General features: G+C 38.1%; 1 protein-coding gene across 3 annotated transcripts in view; it reads left to right on the top strand.

Moving 5' to 3' along the window:
* The window catches only part of PTPRG (protein tyrosine phosphatase receptor type G), a 798,688-nt gene extending 776,514 nt beyond the window's left edge, over positions 1-22,174 (top strand). For all 3 annotated transcript variants that reach the window (XM_004616469.2, XM_055134736.1, XM_055134735.1), the window contains 4 exons: positions 1,596-1,742; positions 2,263-2,405; positions 15,310-15,445; positions 17,565-22,174. In XM_004616469.2, the coding sequence (XP_004616526.1) occupies positions 1,596-1,742; positions 2,263-2,405; positions 15,310-15,445; positions 17,565-17,711 (573 nt within the window). In that variant the 3' untranslated portion in view covers positions 17,712-22,174. The remainder of the gene's footprint in view (positions 1-1,595; positions 1,743-2,262; positions 2,406-15,309; positions 15,446-17,564) is intronic.
* Positions 22,175-22,247: the final 73 nt, after the last annotated feature.

Raw genomic sequence — 22,247 nt, forward strand, 5'->3', positions numbered from 1 at the left:
CAGATTACTGTGATTTTTCTACAATCCTGTGACTAGCCCAAAAGTCACCAGTTTGTAATTCAGAAAACACTGAAATACATTTTAAGTAACAATCTGTAAGCAGAATGACTAGGAGACCAGAATTATAGAGTAGCATATTTCATAGTTCTTCAAAATGATCAGTTATTCCTTAATTTAAATCTATATTCAATATATGTCTCCCTTCCCTTACTAAAATGTTCCTTGTTATCCCACTTCTCAAATATGGAAATGAAGGCATACTATATTAATTTTAGAATTGCATCTCGTCCTAAGCTTAAACTTTGCTTATACATTAAATTTGGAGGTCCAGTCCATTAAAAAGGCCCTACTTCCTTGGACAAAATATATTAAAACCTGACAGAAACTGCTTTTGTATAGCCTAACCCAGTTGCTAATCTGTTTCCCCTTATGCTGAGCTTTAAAAATAAAAATGTACTTGGCAATAATGTGCATTGAAACTTGAAAGGGTGATAAGTCTTATTGGACTCCTGGCTCATTTCTAATGCAACAGTGTAAGATTAAACAAAATCATCTTTGTTTTGAACATTATCTGAATTATTTCTGACTTAGTAGTAGTAGCAAAGCATTTTCAGGATAAATGCCTAAAGTTTACATATATGTGTATATATATGTAAACAAAGTAATTGCCATTTGAATTAAAAAAGGAGTAAAGTTTTCTATGATCATTATTTTTCTCACAAAAGTCATCAAGCTACTCAAAATTAACACCTGCATGATAAAAGGCTGAGTGATTTTTAATGTATCTTTCTTTTAGAAATGTTGAACATATTACCTTTTGAATAGCACTTTATACTTTTGCACAGCTTCTTTCCAAAAGGCTCAGTTAACATTTATTAGCAGTGTTATTTTAAACAATATAAGATTTTCAGCCCATCTGTAAAATTACATGATAAAAAATCTTTTAATTCCTTACTTTTCTAGTATGTTGTATAATACTAAATAAGGTCTATGAGAATTTTGTAACATGCTAATCAACTGTGGAATTGTAATTTAGAAATCATAGGAAACAATGAATTTGTTTTAGATGCTTAAGCCATTGTGAAACAGAAGGTAATTGACTCTCCTGCCTCTTTTATTGTTTCATTTTGGTCACATCTGGCTTCAGAGCTGCTCCGAGCTAGGGGGTCACCTCTGGCATTACTCAGGAGAATGTATAGAAACGGAGTGAAACATGGGCTTTCATGTCCAAGCATTCACTGTACTGTCATTTCTTTTGCTTCACGATTGGTTTGTGTGTATATAATCGCCCCCGTAGAAGAAGCATCTTTGGTTGTTACAGTGACATAAGTGCGGAGTACCCAGAATTATGTATGAAGTCTATTTTACAACAGAATGCAGTCACCACTGAACTCCACATGATTAGATGGGGGATATACTTCTATACTACTGAAGAAATGTGGGGAGCCCCATGTTCAGTGCTGAGCATGGCCTCGAACCTCTGGGTGTGCCCTCCTCCTCAAAGTAGGGGAAAATGACAAAAATGAATCTCAAGAAATTTCCAAAATAAATGTGAGAGCGGGGCAGAAAAATTCTATTGTTGTTCCTTCCAATAGGCAGAAGATGAGTTTGTATACTGGCCAAGTCGAGAAGAATCCATGAACTGTGAGGCCTTTACTGTCACCCTTATCAGCAAAGACAGACTGTGCCTCTCCAATGAAGAACAAATTATCATTCATGACTTTATCCTTGAAGCTACGCAGGTAACTTGAACCTCACTTCCTCCTAATAGCCTAAGCAATAATGAAGTAATTTACTACCCTGGAGAAAGACTCAGACATTTGAGCCTCACTAAATTTTAAGTATGTACATTTCTTTCCCTTTCCTTCAAATATTTGCTTTTTCAAGATGGATAGCTGAAATATAATAGTTCCTCTGAGATATGCATACAAATAGGTCTACTGACCTAATTATAGAAGCAAGATATTTTTCTTTGCCATCAGAAATGTAATCCCTGCAATGTTGCAGAGGTGATTTTTCCCCCCCTCAGTAAGATAGCTATTTTACATTAAACTCTTTGATGTTATTGGTAGACTCAAATATAGACTTTTCTAGTTTTCATCTGAAGTTTGTGCTTGAGCAGGATTCTATTTTACAACCATGACCTACTATGTTCAGTGGGCCTCCCTAGCATTTTACTTCTTACCAGCCACACTTAGATTTGTGAAAATTATAAAAGTGTGATAACAAATGGACTGTGATGACTCCTGTTGTTGGTTGTAGGATGACTATGTCCTAGAAGTTCGGCACTTTCAGTGTCCCAAATGGCCTAACCCGGATGCTCCCATTAGCAGTACCTTCGAGCTGATCAATGTCATCAAAGAAGAGGCCTTAACACGGGATGGCCCCACCATTGTTCATGATGAGTATGTGCCTTTCTCTTCATTTAAATCTTTAGTTCTCTTTGTGTAGCTAGAATAGTGGAAAGGGTTTTTTGATTTCAACAATCTGAGGAAGTATCTGCACATTCAAATCACACTGAATTTCAGGGAACAATTATTATAGAAGGAACTATTTAAAATATGCACCACAAGTTCAAACCTTAGTGCTGCCCATATAAGGTGATCCTGACTGTCGTGGAAAAGATACCCTGAAAGAAGAAAAGCTTCTCTGTGAATATTGTTCAAATCCAAACTCTTTCACATCCGCAAGAGAGGAAGGGTCTTAAACCTACAATGTGTATTTGAACTCAAACTTCAAGTTTGAAATTGACTTATAAGTTCTATATTACCAAACATATATATATATGGTTGTGGGGTTTTTTTGCCAATACAGCATTGGTTCTGTACCTCCTCTTATTTTATTTATAAGGTAGCTCACTTAGAAAGTTACCAGAAGATCAGAGCAATAATACAGTGGATAAGGCATTGCCTTGCATATGGCTGACGGGTTTGACCCCTGGCATACTTTTATAGTCCCCCAAGCACTGCCAGGAGTAATTCCTGAGCATCTCTGGGTGTGGCTCAAAAGCCAGAAAGAAGGAGTAAAAGTTTTCTGTGCATACATTATATTATCAGTACATATATTATACTTATTAAATGATCAGTATAAACAATAATAATTCAGGTTAAAGCATTGCCTTTGAAATTCTGTATGTGTGCAAGACTCAACACCAAAGTTTCAGTGCCAACCCAACCCCTCTGATCAGCAGAGTAGTATCCCATTGAATTATACACCACAATTTCTGTATCAGTCATTCATTGATGGCCATTGATAATGATTTAGAAGCAAAGGGATGCAAATATCTTGTGGATAAAAGGCTAGGAGAAGTATTGCTGGATCATAATGAATTACCCTCTTTTATGAATGTAAAGCTATATTACTGGTTGTTTCCAAAGCATTGTGTGGTCTTTCTTAGGAAAACAATGGCTATTTCAACCTGCAGGCCTGACTATTAGATTAAGAATAGAAAAACATTAATTTAAGTGTGACACACTAATAACCTTGGAAATACAATAGCATCAAAACAGTATTGCTACTAGTCTATGAAATTTCAGAGTAGGAAGTTAGGGCTGATTCTAAACTTTTTTCTCCACTAATTCAGATCAGCTTTTTAAGTAATTTCTGAGCATCACTATCTTATCAATTTAGACTGCTTCCAATGTTAATGATAGCATTCCAGAGAGTTTCTGCCAAAGCTGGTAATACAGTTATGTTGTATTTCATTGTAATATTTGGGAAGAAAAAAAAGAAAAACTAGTTAAATGGAACTGTTTTATTTAATTCAGCTATTAGACATCTTATGCTAAATGTAAAAAAAATAATACACAGTCACTGTCACTGTCATCCCGTTGCTCATCGATTTGCTCGAGCGGGTACCAGTAACATCTCCATTGTGAGACTTCTTGTTACTGTTTTTGGCATATCGAATATGCCACAGGTAGCTTGCCAAACTCTACCGTGCAGGCAAGATACTCTCAGTAGCTTACCGGGCTTTTCGAGAGGGGCGGAGGAATCGAATCCCGGGTCGGCCTCATGCAAGGTGAACGCCCTACCCGCTGCGCTATCGCTCCAGCCCAATACACAGTAGATTTGCAAATATCTTTGCAGTGCATCCCTTACTGAAAAACTAATGTATCTGTTCCTTCAATTTTCAAAGATTTGTTAGTGTATTCTGTGCTCTGAATGCCATTTACCTTGGTTTGCATTTTATCTTTCTCTACCTCAATGCTACAGGCACCTCAAATTTAACATATCTAAAATCAAATTAAACACTTCCCGCCTGATCCATTCACACAGCTATAGAAACCAGAAACACCCAGTTCTTTTTGAATGCACCCCCCTTCACTACCAAGTCTTGTTTAGAGTACCATTCTTTCACATTCTGGTCTAAGTTTATGTTTCGAGCTACCCTTCCAATCTGTCCCCTTACCCCTGCAAATACCATTTCCTCTCTCTTCTCTACATGCCCTTTCATTCAGCGCACACTTTAAAAGTCACTCCCTTTGAAACTGTCTCTAACTCATCCTAGAGGTGAGCAGCAGATCCTCGCCAGTGTCATTCCTATTTGTCATGTCCATGATAACGACTTGTCCACATGACTGTGTCCAGTAACTCATTGTATTCTCAAGGGTGAAGTCAGGCCTAACACAACTTAGTCCTGTTTCATATTGTTTTGTTGTTTTTGGGTGACTCCCAGCAAGGCTGACTCCTAACTCTGTGCTTGGGGAACCATATGGAATGATGTGAACTGTACCCCATGTCTCATTTTGCCTGCTTAAATCTTGTTGCAAGAACCAGAAAAGCAATTTACAGGGGCCAAGGATATAGCTCAAGTGGTAGATTTCTAGTATGTATAAGGTCCCAGCACCACAATTTTTTAAAATCATAAAGTTTTAAGAACTGTAAGAAAATTTTAAGTAAACTTGTAAAAACTTCTAGCATTTATCTATAGAAGTGGAAAAAAAAAATGTAAGTAAAGCAGTTTATTTTCTTAGAGCTTTTCCCAACTGACTGGCTACAAATAACATAAAACACCTGTTCCAAGGTACCCTGTTAGGAACTTTTTTCTAGTATGCCTGTTTCTTGGCTTCTAATATTTTTATTATATTATTAAAAAATAGACTGCATTTCTTGAAATCACAATTTATCTTAACATTTTGTACCATGAAATTCAGCTGTTTTTAAATTACGCAGAAGATGCCATATGTCAAGGTTTCTTAAACTTTTCCACTTGCTACCCCATTTTGTCTAAGGAAATTTTATGTGAACCCATAGATGAGTATAAAAATAAAATATTTTACTGATAACAAATACAGTGTTGATTTTAAGAAAATATTTTAAGATTGTTCATGACACCCACTATTTTTTTTTGACTAATCACAGTGAGATACATAGTTACCAAGTTGTTCATGATTGGTTTCAGTCATACAGCGTTCCAACACCCATCCCTCCACCAGTATACATTTCTCACCACCAGTGTCCCTAGTTTCTCTTCCACCACTCACCCCTCCCCCCTCCCCTGCCTGCCTCTTTGGCAGGCATTTTCCTTCTCTCTCTCTTTTTTTTTAAGGAATTATGGTTTGTAAAATATACTGAAAGATTATCATGTATATTCCTACTTTCAACCTCAGTTTTTGTCTAGAGTGATCATTTCTAACTATTATTGTCATACTAGTCCTTTCTCTGGGCTGGAGCGATAGCACCGTGGTAGGGCATTTGCCTTGCACGAGGCCGACCCGAGTTCGATTCCTCCACCCCTCTCGGAGAGCTCGGCAAGCTACCGAGAGTATCGAGCCCTCTAGGCAGAGCCTGACAAGCTACCCGTGCATATTGGATATGCCAAAAACAGTAACAATAAGTCTCTCAATGAGAGACGTTACTGGTGCCCGCTTGAACAAATCGATGAGCAACGGGATGACAGTGACTGTCAGGGGAACATATAGGATGCTAGGGATCTAACTGGGTCAGCCACATGCAAGGCAAACACCCTACAGTGACAGTGACATGGAAAGATACCCTTACTATGACAATTTGTGCAATGCGTGCTTCAACAGTTTTGTTTTTTAATATCTCCAGTTCTAGTTCTGATAAAGTAAATAGAGATAAAGATCAATCAAACAAAAGCTCTGGAAGGATCCTTAATAATTATTTTAATTGCTGAGTTAGTTATTTTGTGGGAGATACAGAAATATATCCACTTTTTTCTGTAAAAGATGCCCTCAGAACAAAACTAGTTTAGCTTTTTAATCCTAAACCATCTCATTAGGCTGGCAATTTAAGGATCCTCATTTCTCATGAGAAAATAGGCACTGTAAAATTATATAATTAGTGGGATCCAGTATAAGATAAAAATGCAAGATTCACTAATCAAAAATATGTTCAGAAGGCAACCACAGAGCACTTCAGAGTAAGGGACTCACTCAGTGCAGCGAGACAGCTGGCCAGAGTCCGTCCCAATCTGCCTGAGCCTTCACACTGGTTTAAACATTTCCCACCTCAGACTGGGCACTGGTGTAGGGATGGGTAGTCGACCATTGTATGACTGAAACGTAATCACAAAAGTGTGTAAGTCTGTAATGGTATTTCACAGTGTTCCATTAAAAAATTTAAAAAATAAAAACATTTCTCACCTCACATTTTCTTAGTCCAGGGAAAGGTTTTTGTGTTGTTAGTCTTCCTGAGATGGCTTTTTTTTAAATTTTAGGCATAATGATTTACAATATAACAGAGATTTATGCATAAAATATTCCTCACCTGTGTCCTCCTACAGTGATATGCTTCCTACTAGAGGTCTGCCCTAATGATTTTTGGGGGGAAGCTGGACTGAGTTCCCATTAGCAGGATTCTAATTCTGGACTGTATTCTTAGGAAACAGTAAAAAGTAATTAAATGGGAACATATATTATCCACTGTGACTACATACAGAGAACCCTGGGGTGTGTTTTAAAATGTATGTAAACAGTACTCTGCACCAGGCACTTAAAATATGAAAGAAATGAAAGTGCTTTCTTAGGTATAGGCAAGGCAGTCTGAATACTTTTAATTTTTTTTTTTCTCAGTAGAACTTGTTAACAAGCATTGCTTTGAACTGAGTCCTTTGAGAAAGTGGGAAACTACCAAAGCTAGTGAATTTATATGATATTTGTGTTTTATCTAGGTTATAAATTACTTGTATCCCCCAAGCCCCCAGTAGTGTTAAGTGCAAATCCATGAAACTTGACATTCTTTAATCCTACTTAATTACTAAACTTCTAAGAAGGAATTGCCTTTTTTGTTTCAGTCTTTATTCCTTCATTGTAATGCAGAATATGCAGAAAATACTTCAAAGTATTTGTGCATTTGACAGATTTGACTTCGTTTCTAGTCATTGTAAATCTTGTTGGGTACTTCATTTAAATTTAGTTCCTTTTTTAAGAGTAGCTAAGAAAGGTAAGGCCAGCTATTATTCTGTTTGTTTTGGGGCCACTCCCGCTAGTGCTTGGGGGAGGGACCTTATGGAATGCTGAGAATTGAACCCAAGGATTGAACCTGGGTCATCTGCAGTAAGGCAAGCTTGTTCCCTACATCACAGATGTGCTTACACTGGCCCCAAAGCCAACTTTTTTCTTTTTTCTGCATTGTTTGTTTGTTTGTTTTAGTTGAGTCACTGTGAGATACAGTTACAAAATTTGCTCTTGATTGGGTTTAAGTCATACAATGTTCCAATACCTCTTCTTTTACCAGTGTACATTTCCTCCCACCAATGTCCCTACTTTCCCCTCCCACCCCCCAATCCCATTCCTCACCTCCTTCTATGACAGGCACTTTCTTCTCTCTCTTCTCTCTCTTCTCTCTCTTCTCTCTCTTCTCTCTCTTCTCTCTCTTCTCTCTCTTCTCTCTCTTCTCTCCCTCTCCCTCTCCCTCTCTCTCTCTCTCTCTCTCTCTTCCCCCCCCCCATTGATAGTAAGAGCTGGGGAGGACCCTAAACCTGTTTCATCAGTTTAAACCTTTACCTCTTTAAAAAGTCAGTCCACGTTTGGAATAAACAAATCACCAACTGCCAAGCTAGAAGGAGAAAAAAAGTGAATCCAATACCATTCAAACCCTAAGGATAGGTAACACATAAAGAACAAGATACAGAGCATCAGAAATCACAGATCATAATATACTTTGATGGTATTATCTAAAGGAAGACTATGAAATGAGTCAAAAACAAATCTTACAAAACAGTAATTAATTAAAGCTCAAGAAGACATGAGCTCGCATCTAACACCCAAAAGGAAAGAGAAAGCAAAGGGGAATGCCGTGCCACAGAGGTGGGGTGGATAACTGGGGTCAGTGGTGGTGGAGAAAGGGCACTGATGGAAGAATGGGTACTCGATCATTGTATGACTGAAACATAAGCATGGAAGTTTGTAAGTCTGTAACTGTACCTCACAATGATTCATTTAAAAATTAAAAAAAATAAATTAAAAAAGACATGAACTGCTATACAAATGCATTGCGTAAATTAAAGTAGGATATGAAAGTTATGGTTATCCATAAAGAGAAGAGATTAAAGAGAAAGAAATAATGGCTGAACATATGAACAATAATGTTTAGGAAAATATTTGAACGGCACAATTCTAACAGTGCTATAAGAAGCACATTCCAGGAGCCAGAACAGTAATGGATAGGGCATTTGCCTTAGATGTAGCCAACTGTAGTTAAATCTGTGGCACCCCGTATGGTCTTCCGAGCCTATCTGGAGTAATCACTGAGCATAAAGCCAGGAGTAAACACTGAGTACCTCCACTGTGGCCCCAAAACCAAAAAAAAATTAATTAAAAAGTATATTCAAGAAAGATTATCTAGAGAGACCATAGACTTTATAGACACAAATGGTTTGCTCACATTAGCTGACCAGAAATGGAATTTTGGTAAATTGCTCCTATATAACTCACATTAACTACAGTACATTATTGGAATGAACAATGCAGTTAAGACCCCCAAATTATGACACCCAGATAATGAAATCCTTACACCTAATATTCAAGATAAATCCATACAACAAGGAATTATAAGATCAAGGAAAATGGACAAGATGTAGGGGCACTGCAACTAGCTCCTGAGGGAGGGCAGCTCTCAGCACTCTACACAGCCAAAGGGGCCACAGAATGTCTGCGTGAGTGAATGTGGGTGCCCCTTGGATATTATGGCACAGGGAGACACCATTAAACAAAACCAGCCAGTCATCTGCCACAGATTGCGGGCCCAGAGTGAGACACATGAGGATGTTGGCGGAGTCCCTCAGCTCTTGGCACTATGGGTGGCAGCAGTTTTAGCGGGTTTGAATAGGCGCTTCTGGTCCGACTCAGCACAGCTTCAGAGCACAGGTGTTGAGGTCCTAGGGTTGAAGAGGCGCTCAGTGTCCCTACCATGGGGTCCCAGTGATTTGCCATCATTTTCACCCCAAACCAGCCCATGCCTCCTGCAGCATATTATGGAGGAAATCCTCTCTGAGCACTGTCTGGAGAGCAAAAATGGGGCGTGTGTCCCCTTGGTCAGGTTCTGCTGGACTGGGGCTACAGCCCACCAGCAGCCCTGAAACCAGTCATGGTCCCTGCCGGGGCCACTGCTGCTGTTGCTCCTAGGCTCAGGGGATGTGGTGCTGCCAGCAGGTCAGCCTAGACCCCCAGCGAGTGCATGAGCAGCCCAATGGTGCCCTCAGACTTCCTGATACCCCACTGTGACTCTGGCTGAACTCCCAACAACTCAGGACCAAGTTAACTATGTGGGAGCCACGCCCACAAGCCACCTCTGACTCAGCCACACAAGCTCAGTTATTGGTCTTGCTTCAGAGACCCATAAATAAATCTCAGAAGAGATCAGAAGCTGCAGTTAATCTCAGACCCACCCAAGGCTGGACAGCTGGGGAACTTCAGAGGGGGGTGGGTTTGCCAGTACCCTCCTAGGTAAAGCCCAGAACCCAAAATCCCCGCCATGCGCCTATCTGGAGTCCACTGTCCCAGGACAGACCTCGCTGAGATACTACCCTGCTGAAAATTCGGGTATAAGGATTTTCCCCCTCCTGTACTCCTAGAAGCTGCCCTATATTCCCTATACTCAGACAGTAGCCCCACAAACCAACTCCATGCCACCACAGAAGCTCTTCTACTGGCCTTGCTCCAGAGACCCATAAATAAATGATTCCCTATACTTCTGGAAGCACCAGAAGTCATGTTCACAGCCCAAAACTGCAATCCCCTTGCAAATCATAATGCAGGAAAGGAGGGGGGGAGGAGAGAGAGAGAGAGAGAGAGAGAGAGAGAGAGCACACAAACAAAAAGAAAGGTACCTGTCACAGAGGCAGGCTGTGGGAATGAGGAGGTGGGAGAAAAACTGGGGACATCGGTGGGGAAAATGTACACTGGTGGAGGGATGGGTGTTGGAACATTGTATGAGTGAAACCAAAAAAAATAATTAAAAAAAGACCAGCACACACAAAAAACCCCGATATATATATATATATATGTATTTATATATATGTGTGTATGTATGTATATGTATGTGCAAAGGGAAATAGTAATGAAATGGTGGAAACAAAATTCAAGCAAAATACAGAATATATATATACATATATATTTTTTTTAGAAAATATTTTTTAAAACTACCATTTATCTACCATTTTTTCTGGTCTTGGAATTCTGCCCCACATCCTGAAATTACTTTTCAAAAATGTAATCATGAAAGTATTAAGTAAACATATTGGATACTGTCTTTATGAAAAATGTTGATAGAATTAAAGTGGATAAAATAGATGCCCTGTTAAAATGTTTCTGATCTGAGGGCCATATTAATGTGTTAGACTATACTGAATCTAGTAAACACATATAAAATTGTTTTGTCTAGGTTACTTTTTCCTACTGAGAGGAATGTAATTATTTGGTTGGTTACAATTTTTTGCCATTTGTATTCATTGTTTTTTCCTGGTGTTAAGCTCCAAAAGAAAAAGTTATGTAAAATCTAGACCCTGTTTTCCTGAAGTAGGGTATCATCAAGTCAATACCTATAACAATATATGTGTAGAATGAGGGGTCAGAACAGTAGTACAGTGGTAGGACTTGGCATTGCCCTTAGGCAGCCTGGGTTCAATCCCCAGCATGCCATATAGTTCCCCAGGCCTTCTAGGAATGATCCCAGACAACAGAGCTGGGAGTAAGCCCTGAGCACTGCTGAATGTGGCTCAAAAACACCAATACCATTTTTATTTATTTATTTTTTTAGTATGAGTAACAAAGGGCTGGAGCGATAGCACAGCGGGTAGGGCATTTGCCTTGCACATGGCCGACCCGGGTTTGATTCCTCTGTCCCTCTCAGAGAGCCTGGCAAGCTACGGAGAGTATCCTGCCCTCACGGCAGAGCCTGGCAAGCTACCCATGGTGTACTCAATATGCCAAAAACAGTAACAAGAAGTTTCCCAATGGAGACGTTACTGGTGCCCGCTCAAGCAAATCGATGAGGAACAGGGTGACAATGATACAGTGATACCATTTATCTGAAATTTAAAAACCTTTTGAAAATTATTCATTTGATATGATAAACTATTCTTAAGCCCCCTTTTTGGTTTTATGCCAAAAATAAAAATGAATGTGATACCAAGTTTTGCTTCAGAATGTAGGAGGAAAAAGAGATGAAATGAAAAGTCATGCACTGATGATTCTGAGTCAAGGACATAAACATTTGAGACTATATACTTCTATACTAATAAAGTATTCAATCTAGATACTAAGCCTAGTATGTGACATATAGCAAACACACAGTGAGTTATTTGCATATAATAGCTCAAATATAATACTACAGAATGAGATTACAGCAGTTCTTTCACCTAAATGTTTCTGTGCCATCAACCTCAAAATAGAAACAGTGCCTGTATCACAGAAGTATTAAGACTAAGTTGATGAGATAAAGTTGTTTCTCACTTTATCTGTGAGAAAGCCTGGCATATACCAAATTTCATTGCATAATGGTTGCCAACCAGTAGGACCTGACCAGGCTATATTTTAATAATAACAAAAGATTCAGTGCAAAGATCCCCAGACTTTCGGGGTCTTTCACCCTTGTGTGTGTTGGGGTGGTGATAATTGTTATCCTCCTGGAAATTATCTTGAAGATAAACAGAAAAGCACTCTCCGGTAGTACCCACTACATAGGCGAATCACTCTGACAATATCATCCCCAACGTGGGGTGAGGATGGTATCCCCCTCACTTTTTTAAAAATAATTTATAGAAGACCAGAGAGCTCATCAAAGGTTAAAGAACTTGCCTTACATGTCACCTACCCTGGTTCAGTCCTGGCACCATCATGGTTCCCTGAGCACTGCCAGGTTTAGCCCAAAACCCAAAAGTAAAATAGAATAATAGATACTGGGAAACGCAGAGGGGGCTGGAGCGATAGCACAGCGGGTAGGGCATTTGATTGCACGAGGCCACCCAGGTTCAAGTCCTCCATCCCTCTCAGAGAGCCCAGCAAGCTATCGAGAGTAATCCGCCCGCATGGCAGAGCCTGGCAAGCTACCCATGGCATATTTGATATGCCAAAAACAGTAACAACAAGTCTCACAATGGAGATGTTACTGGTGCCTGCAATCGATGAACAACGGGATGACAGTGCTACTTCTAAGTCAAAAATTAAAAGCTTTCTAACTAAGAGCTTAAAGTAAAAATAATCCTTTTGTTCATTTTGAGTCCATAGCCAGCCATATTTGAGGCCTACTCCTGGCTCTGATCAGGGGCCATATGAACCTGGGTTGGTCTCATACAAGGCAAATACTTTAATCCCTGTACTATCTCATTAGCTTTAAAAATATTCTTTCTAACTTGATAAATATGACACTTATTGCAAATTTTCTAATTTTAAAAACATAGAATCTTTACTATAACATAATGAAAATACTGTGTTACCTCTTTGCAGTGTTAGAATGCAAAACTACTGAGGTCCTAGAAGGCAAAAGTATTGAGGTCCTAACCAGTATAACTAAAAGCAAAAGATAGATGAAGTATCAAAATTAAAGAGGCAAAACTTACTTTATTGGAAGACTAGGATGCAGTTAACTGCCTAGAAAATCCACAAATTAAAAGAAGTTCAATGACATAAAACATTTCTAGATACAAGTTCATCATGTGAAAATCTGTACCATTTATTAACAGAATCCAAAGGGAAAATATCCTAAGAGTCTACTCATAAAATCAGTAAACTCTAAAGTATCTAGGATTTGATCCAAAATAAAACCCAAGAACAACTATGAAATAAACTATGAAATCTCATTCAAAGCTGTTAAGGACCAGAATAAACTAGTAAGGACCAGAATAAAATAAAGTACATCATGTTCATAATAGAAAAACTCAAAAAATGTTAAATTTCTTCCAAGCCTTTTTATATATTCAATATCCTAATAACACGGTTTGGTTCCTTGACAATCTAGTTTCAAAAGTATGTGAAACTAGATAATGTAGAGAAGTAGTTTTCTGGAAATGAGGGTACATGAAAAAATGAAAATATGCTTGAGGAATTTAAGTATGTTTGAGGCACCAACTGTTGAAAAGAGATCTAATGATTGTATAGCAGGTAAGGCACTTGCCTTGCATGAGGCTGAACTGGGTCCAATTTCCCCCCACCCCCCAAAAAAAACTATTGTGGAGAATTGCTTTCTCAGATATCAAGACTTACTAAATCCGATAGGGATTAAAATGTGAGAAAATGTAAGGAAACACTACAAAGGTAAAATTAACATTCTCAAACAAGATTTCTGAAATTCCAAAACCAAAACATCAGTAAATGTTATTTTATCTAAACATTTTTCAGTATAACAACCATAATGTTAAGAAAAACTAAGTAGTTGAAAAAAATACTTGTAACATGTACAATAGATATTACACCTCTGATGAATTCACTTGAAAGAGACTAAGTAGAAAAATGATCCAAGTATATTAATAGACAATCTCAGAAGAGAAAATACAGATAATCCGTACATATAAAAAGATGTTCAGCTCCCCAGGTAATCAAGGAAATACAAAATAAAATACAAAATAAAACACAAGTAAAAAAAAAAAAACATCAAAGTAGTAAAAGCACAGCAAATTCAAAATAGTGAGAAAAATAAACCACACCGCTTCCCGCCCCCCACCCCCAGCTTTTGGGGCCACACCAAGCAGTGCTCAGAGGTCACTCCTGTTGGGAATAGGAGGAACATATTTGTTTCTGGGGGGTTGAACGCAGGTCAGCTGTGTGTAACATGGATGCTCTATCAGTTGTACTCTCTCCAGCCCGGACAAACATCTTTTCATCCATCCATCCTTCCTCCCTCTGCTTCCTTCCTTCCAATCTATGAGATACATAGTTACAGAGTTGTTCAAGATTCGGTTTCAGTCATACAATGTTCCAACACCCATCCCTGCACCAGTGAGTATTTTCAATCACCAATGTCTCCAGTTTCCCTCTTTCCAGTCCCACTCTCAGTCTACCTCTACAGCAGGCATTTGATGGTGGAGTTTGAACTGGTAATAGCTATTTGTGAGAAATGCATGGCATTTTTAATTTTTTATTGAATTAATTTTACTAAGTTATTCATAGTTGAGTTTTAGGAATATTATGTTCCAGCACCAGTCCCATCACCAGTATTAACTTCCCACCCCAGGTTCCCTCCGACCCAGCCCCCTGCCCCACCCCCGGCCTCCTTGACAGGCACATTTTTTATTCAGTTGCTGTGGTTTGATCTCCTGCTTTCATTGTTACTCTGTGGTTCGGATTTGTAGCTATACTCACTTCTCTACACTGCTAATGTACCTGAGGCCTTTGACCCCCGCGCCCCAGTACTTTCCCTCTAGGGAGGATTTGAGAAGGAAAGAAACCTAAAGTCTGGGGTCAAGGGTGATCTAGGCACCTCCCTGTACTACAGTGCATCTTGACTTAGCTCTTCTACCCATTGGTGTCTCTACTGTGTTCATCCAGTGTGCATGTACATGAAGATATTGAGTTGTTTAAAGTATTGTTTAAAGTATTTCTTTCAGGGGCCAGAGAAGTTTTTTGCAACATCAAATTTTCTATCTTATGGTAAACTTCTCATTCCATCTTAAATATCAAGTCAGTATATCTGATAAACCAATTTAGGAGATTTTGCATTCATAAACAAATATCTCCTTTATCCTGCTTTCTCAGTCTTGTCTCCTGTCCTGTATTTCACTTGAGTTCTAGAATAGTTCTCAATATACAGTCCACTTAGTGTCTGTCAATGTGTGTGATGGTAATTGCATTCCAGTATATTCATTCCCTTAGTAAATCTGAGATAGCACTTTCTTTTCTTCTTAAGGTATGGAGCAGTTTCAGCAGGAATGTTGTGTGCCCTTACCACTTTGTCCCAGCAACTGGAGAATGAAAATGCTGTGGATGTTTTCCAGGTTGCAAAAATGATCAATCTTATGAGACCCGGAGTATTCACAGATATTGTAAGTACCTGGCTTTTTGTGAAACCTGCACGTCCATTGAAACTCAGACTCTCTCTTTAGGACAGTGGTGTGATTTAGCCTCCAAGGGGAATTTTGACAATGTCTGAGGATATTTTTGGCTATCACAGATGGGACAGAGATGTGTTCTAGCAGCTACTGAGTAGAGCCCAGGAATTCTGCTAACATTTGACAAAGCACAACATAGTCCCACTACAACAAAGAATTACCTGGTCACAACTGTGAATAGGCTGAGGTCCAAGAAATTAATAACCTATGAATTTAGTATAAAAATTCATAATCTAGTTATAGGGATATCCTTAATGAATTGTCTACATTAATAATTAGTTCCACAAGTATAGAATAACATCACATGAGGCTGACACCCAAGACCAGTAGATACAAGGGCCAGGAGGATTTCCCCAGAGCTGGAAGCCTGCTTCATGAGCGGAGGGGAGAAGGTAGATGGAATAGAGAAGGGATCACTAAGAAAATGATGGCTGGAGGAATCAGTCGCGATGGGAGATGCATGCCGAAAGTAGATAATGGATCAAACATGATGACCTCCCAGTGTCTGTGTTGCAAGCCATAATGCCCAAAAGGAGAGAGAGTATGGGGAATATTGTCTACCATGGAGGCAGAGGGAGGGTGGGAAAGGGGGGGTATACCAGGGATATTGGTGGTGGGGAATGTGCACTGGTGGAGGGATGGGTGTTTGATCATTGTGTGATTGTAACCCAAACATGAAAGCTTGTAACTATCTCACAGTGATTTAATAAAATTTAAAAAAGAAAAAAAAAGAGAAAACTAATGATGAACATTAATAGAAGTATAAACAAGATGTTATAATAGCACAAAGAAGTATGTAGCTCTCTCTGGGAAGACAAAGGTGATATGAAATTTGAAGAGGAGTCGGTGTTTTTCCAGGTGGCGAGGGAAATGCTAGGAGAGATCTGTCCAGAGAGCTTAGCACGTGCATGCGTGTGGAGGTGATCTAGAGCAAACAGTAAAGAAATGGCTAACGGGGGAAAAATTAGTTCCACAATAACAGATGAAAAAGATATAAGGTTCTGGATTATAAGAATTCAATTTTGGGGGACTGGAGAGAGAGAGCAGGAAGGCTTTGGTCTTCCACACCCCTAACCAAGGTTCAGTCCTCCATATCCCATATCGTCTTCCAAGCACCTCAGAAATAAAGGAGTAATTTCTGAATGCACAGCCAGGAGTATCTCCCGAACATTGCCAGGTGTGACCCAAAAACAGAAAGAATTCAAACAATTTTTGAATGTTTCTTCGCACAAATGTGTTCTATTTCTCAAGCATGTTTTTAACAGTGACTGATTTTTAATAAGTATTCCCAGCTTAGATAAAAGAATCAAGCTGCTCTGTGCTTAAAACAGAGTCTTCCTTTGGGGAAGGAAGACTGGGGGGGATGTGAGGGGGTGGAGGGCAGTTAGGATAGAGAAGGGGCCTGTATGACAGCAATATTTGGAAATGATCACTCTGGACAAGAGCTGAGTGTCGAAAATAGGTAAAGGGATACACATGATAACCTTTCAGTATCTGTATTGAAAATCATAATGCCCAAAAAGGGGGTGGCGGGAAGAGTCAGGGGGAGAAGCATAGAGGAGAGTGGGAGGGAAACTGGGGGCACTGGTTGTGGGAAATGGACACTGGTGGAGGGATGGGTGTTGGAATACTGTATGACTGACCCCAATCATGAACAGCTTTCTAAATGTATATCTCACAGTGATTCCCTTTTTTAAAAAGAAATTGAAAAAAATTATAAATTGTAGAAAGGTAGCACTGTAGCACTGTCGTCCTATTGTTCATGGATTTGCTTGAGTGGGCACCAGTAACATCTCCATTGTGAGACTTCTTGTTACTGTTTTTGGCATAACGAATATGCCTCAGGGAGCTTGCCAGACTCTGCTGTGAAGCCGGGATACTCTCGGTAGCTTGCCAGCTCTCCGAGAGAGATGGGGGAACTGAACCCAGGTCGGCTGCATGCAAGGCAAATGCCCTACCCGCTGTGCTATCATTCCAGTCCTGTAGAAAGGTAAAAAATGTACAAAAGAAAAAAATTAAATTAAAATGAAATGTCTTCCTCTTTGTTTTTTAGGAACAATACCAGTTTGTCTATAAAGCAATGCTCAGCTTGGTCAGCACTAAAGAAAATGGAAATGGCCCCATGGCAGTGGACAAAAATGGTGCTGTTCTAATTGCTGATGAATCAGACCCCGCCGAGAGTATGGAATCTCTAGTGTGATTGAAATCCGGAAAGGGCACGTAATTTGTAAAACTTCGGAAGACTGAGAACTTTTTTGAGGCCTTTTTTGCCAGACTCTAGGTTATACAATAACCCAGTTACTTTTTTACACTGATAAAAGTTTTGATATTTATTTTTTGCCATTTTATGTCTTAATGGTATCCTACTGAGCATTTGCACCTCTGTTCATTTCACAGTGAAACGCGGTTTTACCTAGTTTGCACTATATGATCAGTGTTACTGCCTATAATCTAATATTAAAGCAACCCCGATGTGACATTCCATGACAACACACATGCTATTTTTAGTTCAGTACAGTGAAAGTCTTTGTTATGACAGTGAATATTGAGTTTATTATGATTATTATCATCATTCTTATTATATTGCTAAAGCAGTTGCATTCTACTAGCAGGCAATGCTGTACTACTTTTCCTCAGCCCTCTTCTTTTCTATTTTTTAAGGCACTGTTCAATAATGTATGCATTCTGTATTTTAACCAAGTAGTTAAGCATTGTTCTTCAAGAAAAGCAGGCTACTGGGAGTTACTAAGGTCTATCAGTATCATGGCCTTGAAATCATTCCATTTATGATGGAAGATATATCTATTAGGCAATTAGAAGGCTTAAGAGTTGCTTCATGTAAACATCACTTATTAGTTACAAACTTATATTCAAAGCTTTTTAAAAATGCCCAATTGTGTCAAAATAAAGGATATCTCTGTGTTACAGTTTTCACAGTAGCTATGTGGACATTGTGTTTTATTTCCATTTGACTCTGAAATAGCCTCACCCCAAAATCAGGGCTATCTTTTACAGAGAAGGCAATACCTTATACAACTGAGTTATGAATCCCTTTAGTGACTCTACATGGATGCTTCCTAGTTTTATACCATACCTCACAGCAGATAAAGGAAGATATTGCAGATATCTAATTTTGAGTCTAGTTCTGTTTAAAATTCCTATTATTCATATAGCAACCTAATAAAAACTACCTATATAGTTAACATTTTCTATTTTTGCCAAATGTTTCATGATGAATCTCTATAATTACATACATTCTTCTTAAGATTAAATTGAAAATACTGTATTAGCAAAAGTCTTGGGTTTGTCTAGACTCCCACACATGTATACATCTGATTTGGAGAAAGAAAATTAGAATCTTGAGTCAGAGGCTATAAAGACACTTAAAGGGGAAGACAGATTTGTCTGCTTTCATGTGGTTTGACCTGAAAAATAGATAAACTTCTGAAAAGTAAATGATTACACAGAACCCAAAGAAGTTAATTGGCTTAATATGTGAAACTACAGTCACCATGCAGTATTTAAAGGAAAAAGTAAAGCATTCACAAGAAAAGTTATTTCACTTAGGAAAATAAGCTACGTGCTAAGATCAATTGCTTCTGTGGAATATTTGCTTTTTAAGGGATGACTTCAATAAATCATCCCCAGAATAGGAACTGTTACAAAGAAAAATGGCTTCATTTTTCACATTAATAAACATCAATAACAACAATAACAAAAAATCCATCCTGTTGACTATCATACTATCTGGATAGATGTTAAAAACACTAGTGATAATCAGCACTGAGATTCTATTTCTCTTGAGCCGACTTTCTCTGGTTTGTCAAAGTAGTGCTGACAGACCTGGACTGCTAAAAAGTGAGGCTACAGGTCAAATCCAGGAGTTTCAATGCATAGGTGCATAGGTCAACATAAGTCAACAACATTTTCAGGAACTATGCGACTTGCCAGGGTTAATTTCATCTTTTCATCACATAGTTTGAACAACAAGCAACACTTTTCATGAACCTTGTAAACCAGGCTTGATAAAAAGGGGTGCAGGTGAGCTAAGTTTGCTAAACTGCAAGTGGTAAATGACAGATATACCTTTACTGCCCCTCTATTCCACCAGAGGTGACACAAGAAAATTCTAGCTTAAGGGATAATCTTGACTCTAGGATCACTAAGACTGCCACAAGGTTAAGAGGAATCAGGAAGGGAGAAGGTTTCAGAATATTCTAAGAGGTAGATTATTTCATACCATGAAGTGGATTGTTTTAGTCAAATAAAGTGTTAGAAAGAGCTCTTCTCAGTAGTTGGCATAGTGGATTCTCCCCTCAAACCTAATATTCAAGTTGGACATTCAGGTAATGTCCAACTTGAAGTATCTCAGTAAAGGCATCTATTTGTGAGGCTCCCCCCCCCCCCCCGCTTAATGTAAGTAAATGTTGGCAAGAAGACAAAGGACAGATATTTTCTTCTGTACTATATACAGAGGGTTCAATTCATGGAAATGCATACCCTCCAACACAATTCTGTGACTATCTCTTACGTGGGTGTTAGAATAATGACATAAGAAGGAAAGAAACAGGACAGAAACATTAGAAAGATGGTTTAGAAGTTCTCTGAGCAATTGTGCGCCTGTAGCAGGTATGAACCAAAATCCACAAAATCTGACCCACTGAACTTTAAGCAATGGCTATTTGCCTATCTTGTCCAAATGGTCCAAACACACTTGACGAAGGATAGTTGTATTTGGCAGCTCTTCATGTTCACCTGAGTGCATCCTCAATAAAGGATAACTCCTCCATCCTCAACAAATGAAAGAAATCCTTCATTTATTATTGGCAAAAATATGCTTGCATCTTTCCAGAGGCAGATAGTTTCAAAGATGGCATTCATTTTCTTTGAAACCTAAGCACATTGCTTAACTATATAATAAGGTTATTACTACTTGCACTCAGGGGGAAGGGAAATAGCTATTGCAAGTTAGTGTGTGCTATTTTATGTTTTTTAGGTGTGTGAAATTAGGTCTGTTCATTCAGAAACAAAATGCACACGTACAAAATTGAACTGCAGTGGTAACCAAGTGGCCATGCTGGACATCAGAAAAAAATAATTCATTCCTATTAGAACTCTTCATTAGATCCAAAACCGCAATATTATATATATGCACACATATATATGTATGTAAAATGACTTCTGAATTTCAAATACGAGTTGAACTGAATTGGTTTTCCCAATGTTACACCCTGGAGCTTTTACATTATTGCAAATTGAAGAGTTTAATAAGATCAAACAAGGTTCTAGTGTTTGAGGTCCAGCTGTTTGAAGACCAGAATGACATATTGAAATTAACAAATAACCTTAATTATTTTATAAAGATACAGCACAACTGCCTTGTTATAAATTTTTATTAAATGCATATATACTGTATTTAAATTTTAAAATATAGTTACCAACTTACCAAAGATACATATTGCTAATTCTAAGCAAAAAAATACCCAAATTTATCATAATTTAAAAAATAAAATCAGAATGTAGCTTGTCTTAAGAATTTAGCAGTTATACTGAAAAATGCATTTCCAACTCCTATGTTCAAAAGTTTATGTTCAAATGGTGCCAGTGAGTTTTTATATGAAGGGAAAATGCCTGCTTTTTTTTTCCAAAATAGTTGTAATTCAACTTACCCCTTTGCACTTTCCCTTAGTTGCCATTTAACATATACTATTGGCTTCACTTATCTCTAGAAAGAAGGCATGCTACAAATAGAAAGAAATTGTAATAATATTTGGCCTCTACTTTGTCTTAGCTGTTAAACTGTTTTTAGTATTTTTGTTAAATATTTGCAAAGGGAAGCATTTTCTACAGAGGATAATTAATTTCAAGAAAAATATCTTGAGTTTTAAAAAATAAACATCTCCAGAAAAGGAGACAGTCAATTTTGTAAAATGTCGCAACTCTCCAACATTTGGGGTAGTGACTCCTTTTTTGTTAGGACATTTGAAACTAGCAAGCAGCCATTGTTTCTTAAAAAAAATAAGAGAAAAAAATTCAGCCTTCATGTGGACTCATGTTTCTTTCCCTTCATTTTGAAATAGATAAAAATCATTAAAATTGTAAATATTTTGTTGCTTAGATAAGCATCTTCTGGGAACTTTGTATCTATGGTATATAATCATAGAATTTTATATTTTCATATAAAGCTAATTTTTTTCTAGTTTCAACTCTGTCATAGTGTTTTTTTTTTTGTTTGGTTTTTGGGTTTCCTTTTTGTTTTTTGAGGATTTTTTTGCGTTTTGTTTGAGGGTGGTTTTTGGTGGTGGATATGTGAGTTCAACTTTCTGTGTATTGAAGTAGCAAGAACCATCTTTGCATTCCAAAAGAATCCAACATGTGTTATTTCTTTGAGGCAGTGATTGTGAAAGTTGGGTTTTCTTTTTTAAATTCCATTGATCATTCGTGCAATAGGAATTAGACAATTAGTCACTGAACACATTTGTTGCATTGACCCATTGAAAAAGTGGTGGTGGTTTTTTTTTATTTGTTCAGAGGGAGGGGTTTTGTAACCTGAAAATTTTCCCTTTATTCTTCTGTTAAACTATATCAAATCATTCTATTATAGTGTTATTTAATATGTAAATTGTATTGCTATACATAAAATAAAGTATGGTTTTTGATGTATTAGTGTGAGCATTTCTATGAAAATATTTATATTCAATGAGATTGGGTTAGTCAATCTCCAATAACACATCAC

Source organism: Sorex araneus, chromosome 4 (genome assembly GCF_027595985.1).
Source record: "Sorex araneus isolate mSorAra2 chromosome 4, mSorAra2.pri, whole genome shotgun sequence".
Classification (NCBI taxonomy): domain Eukaryota; kingdom Metazoa; phylum Chordata; class Mammalia; order Eulipotyphla; family Soricidae; genus Sorex; species Sorex araneus.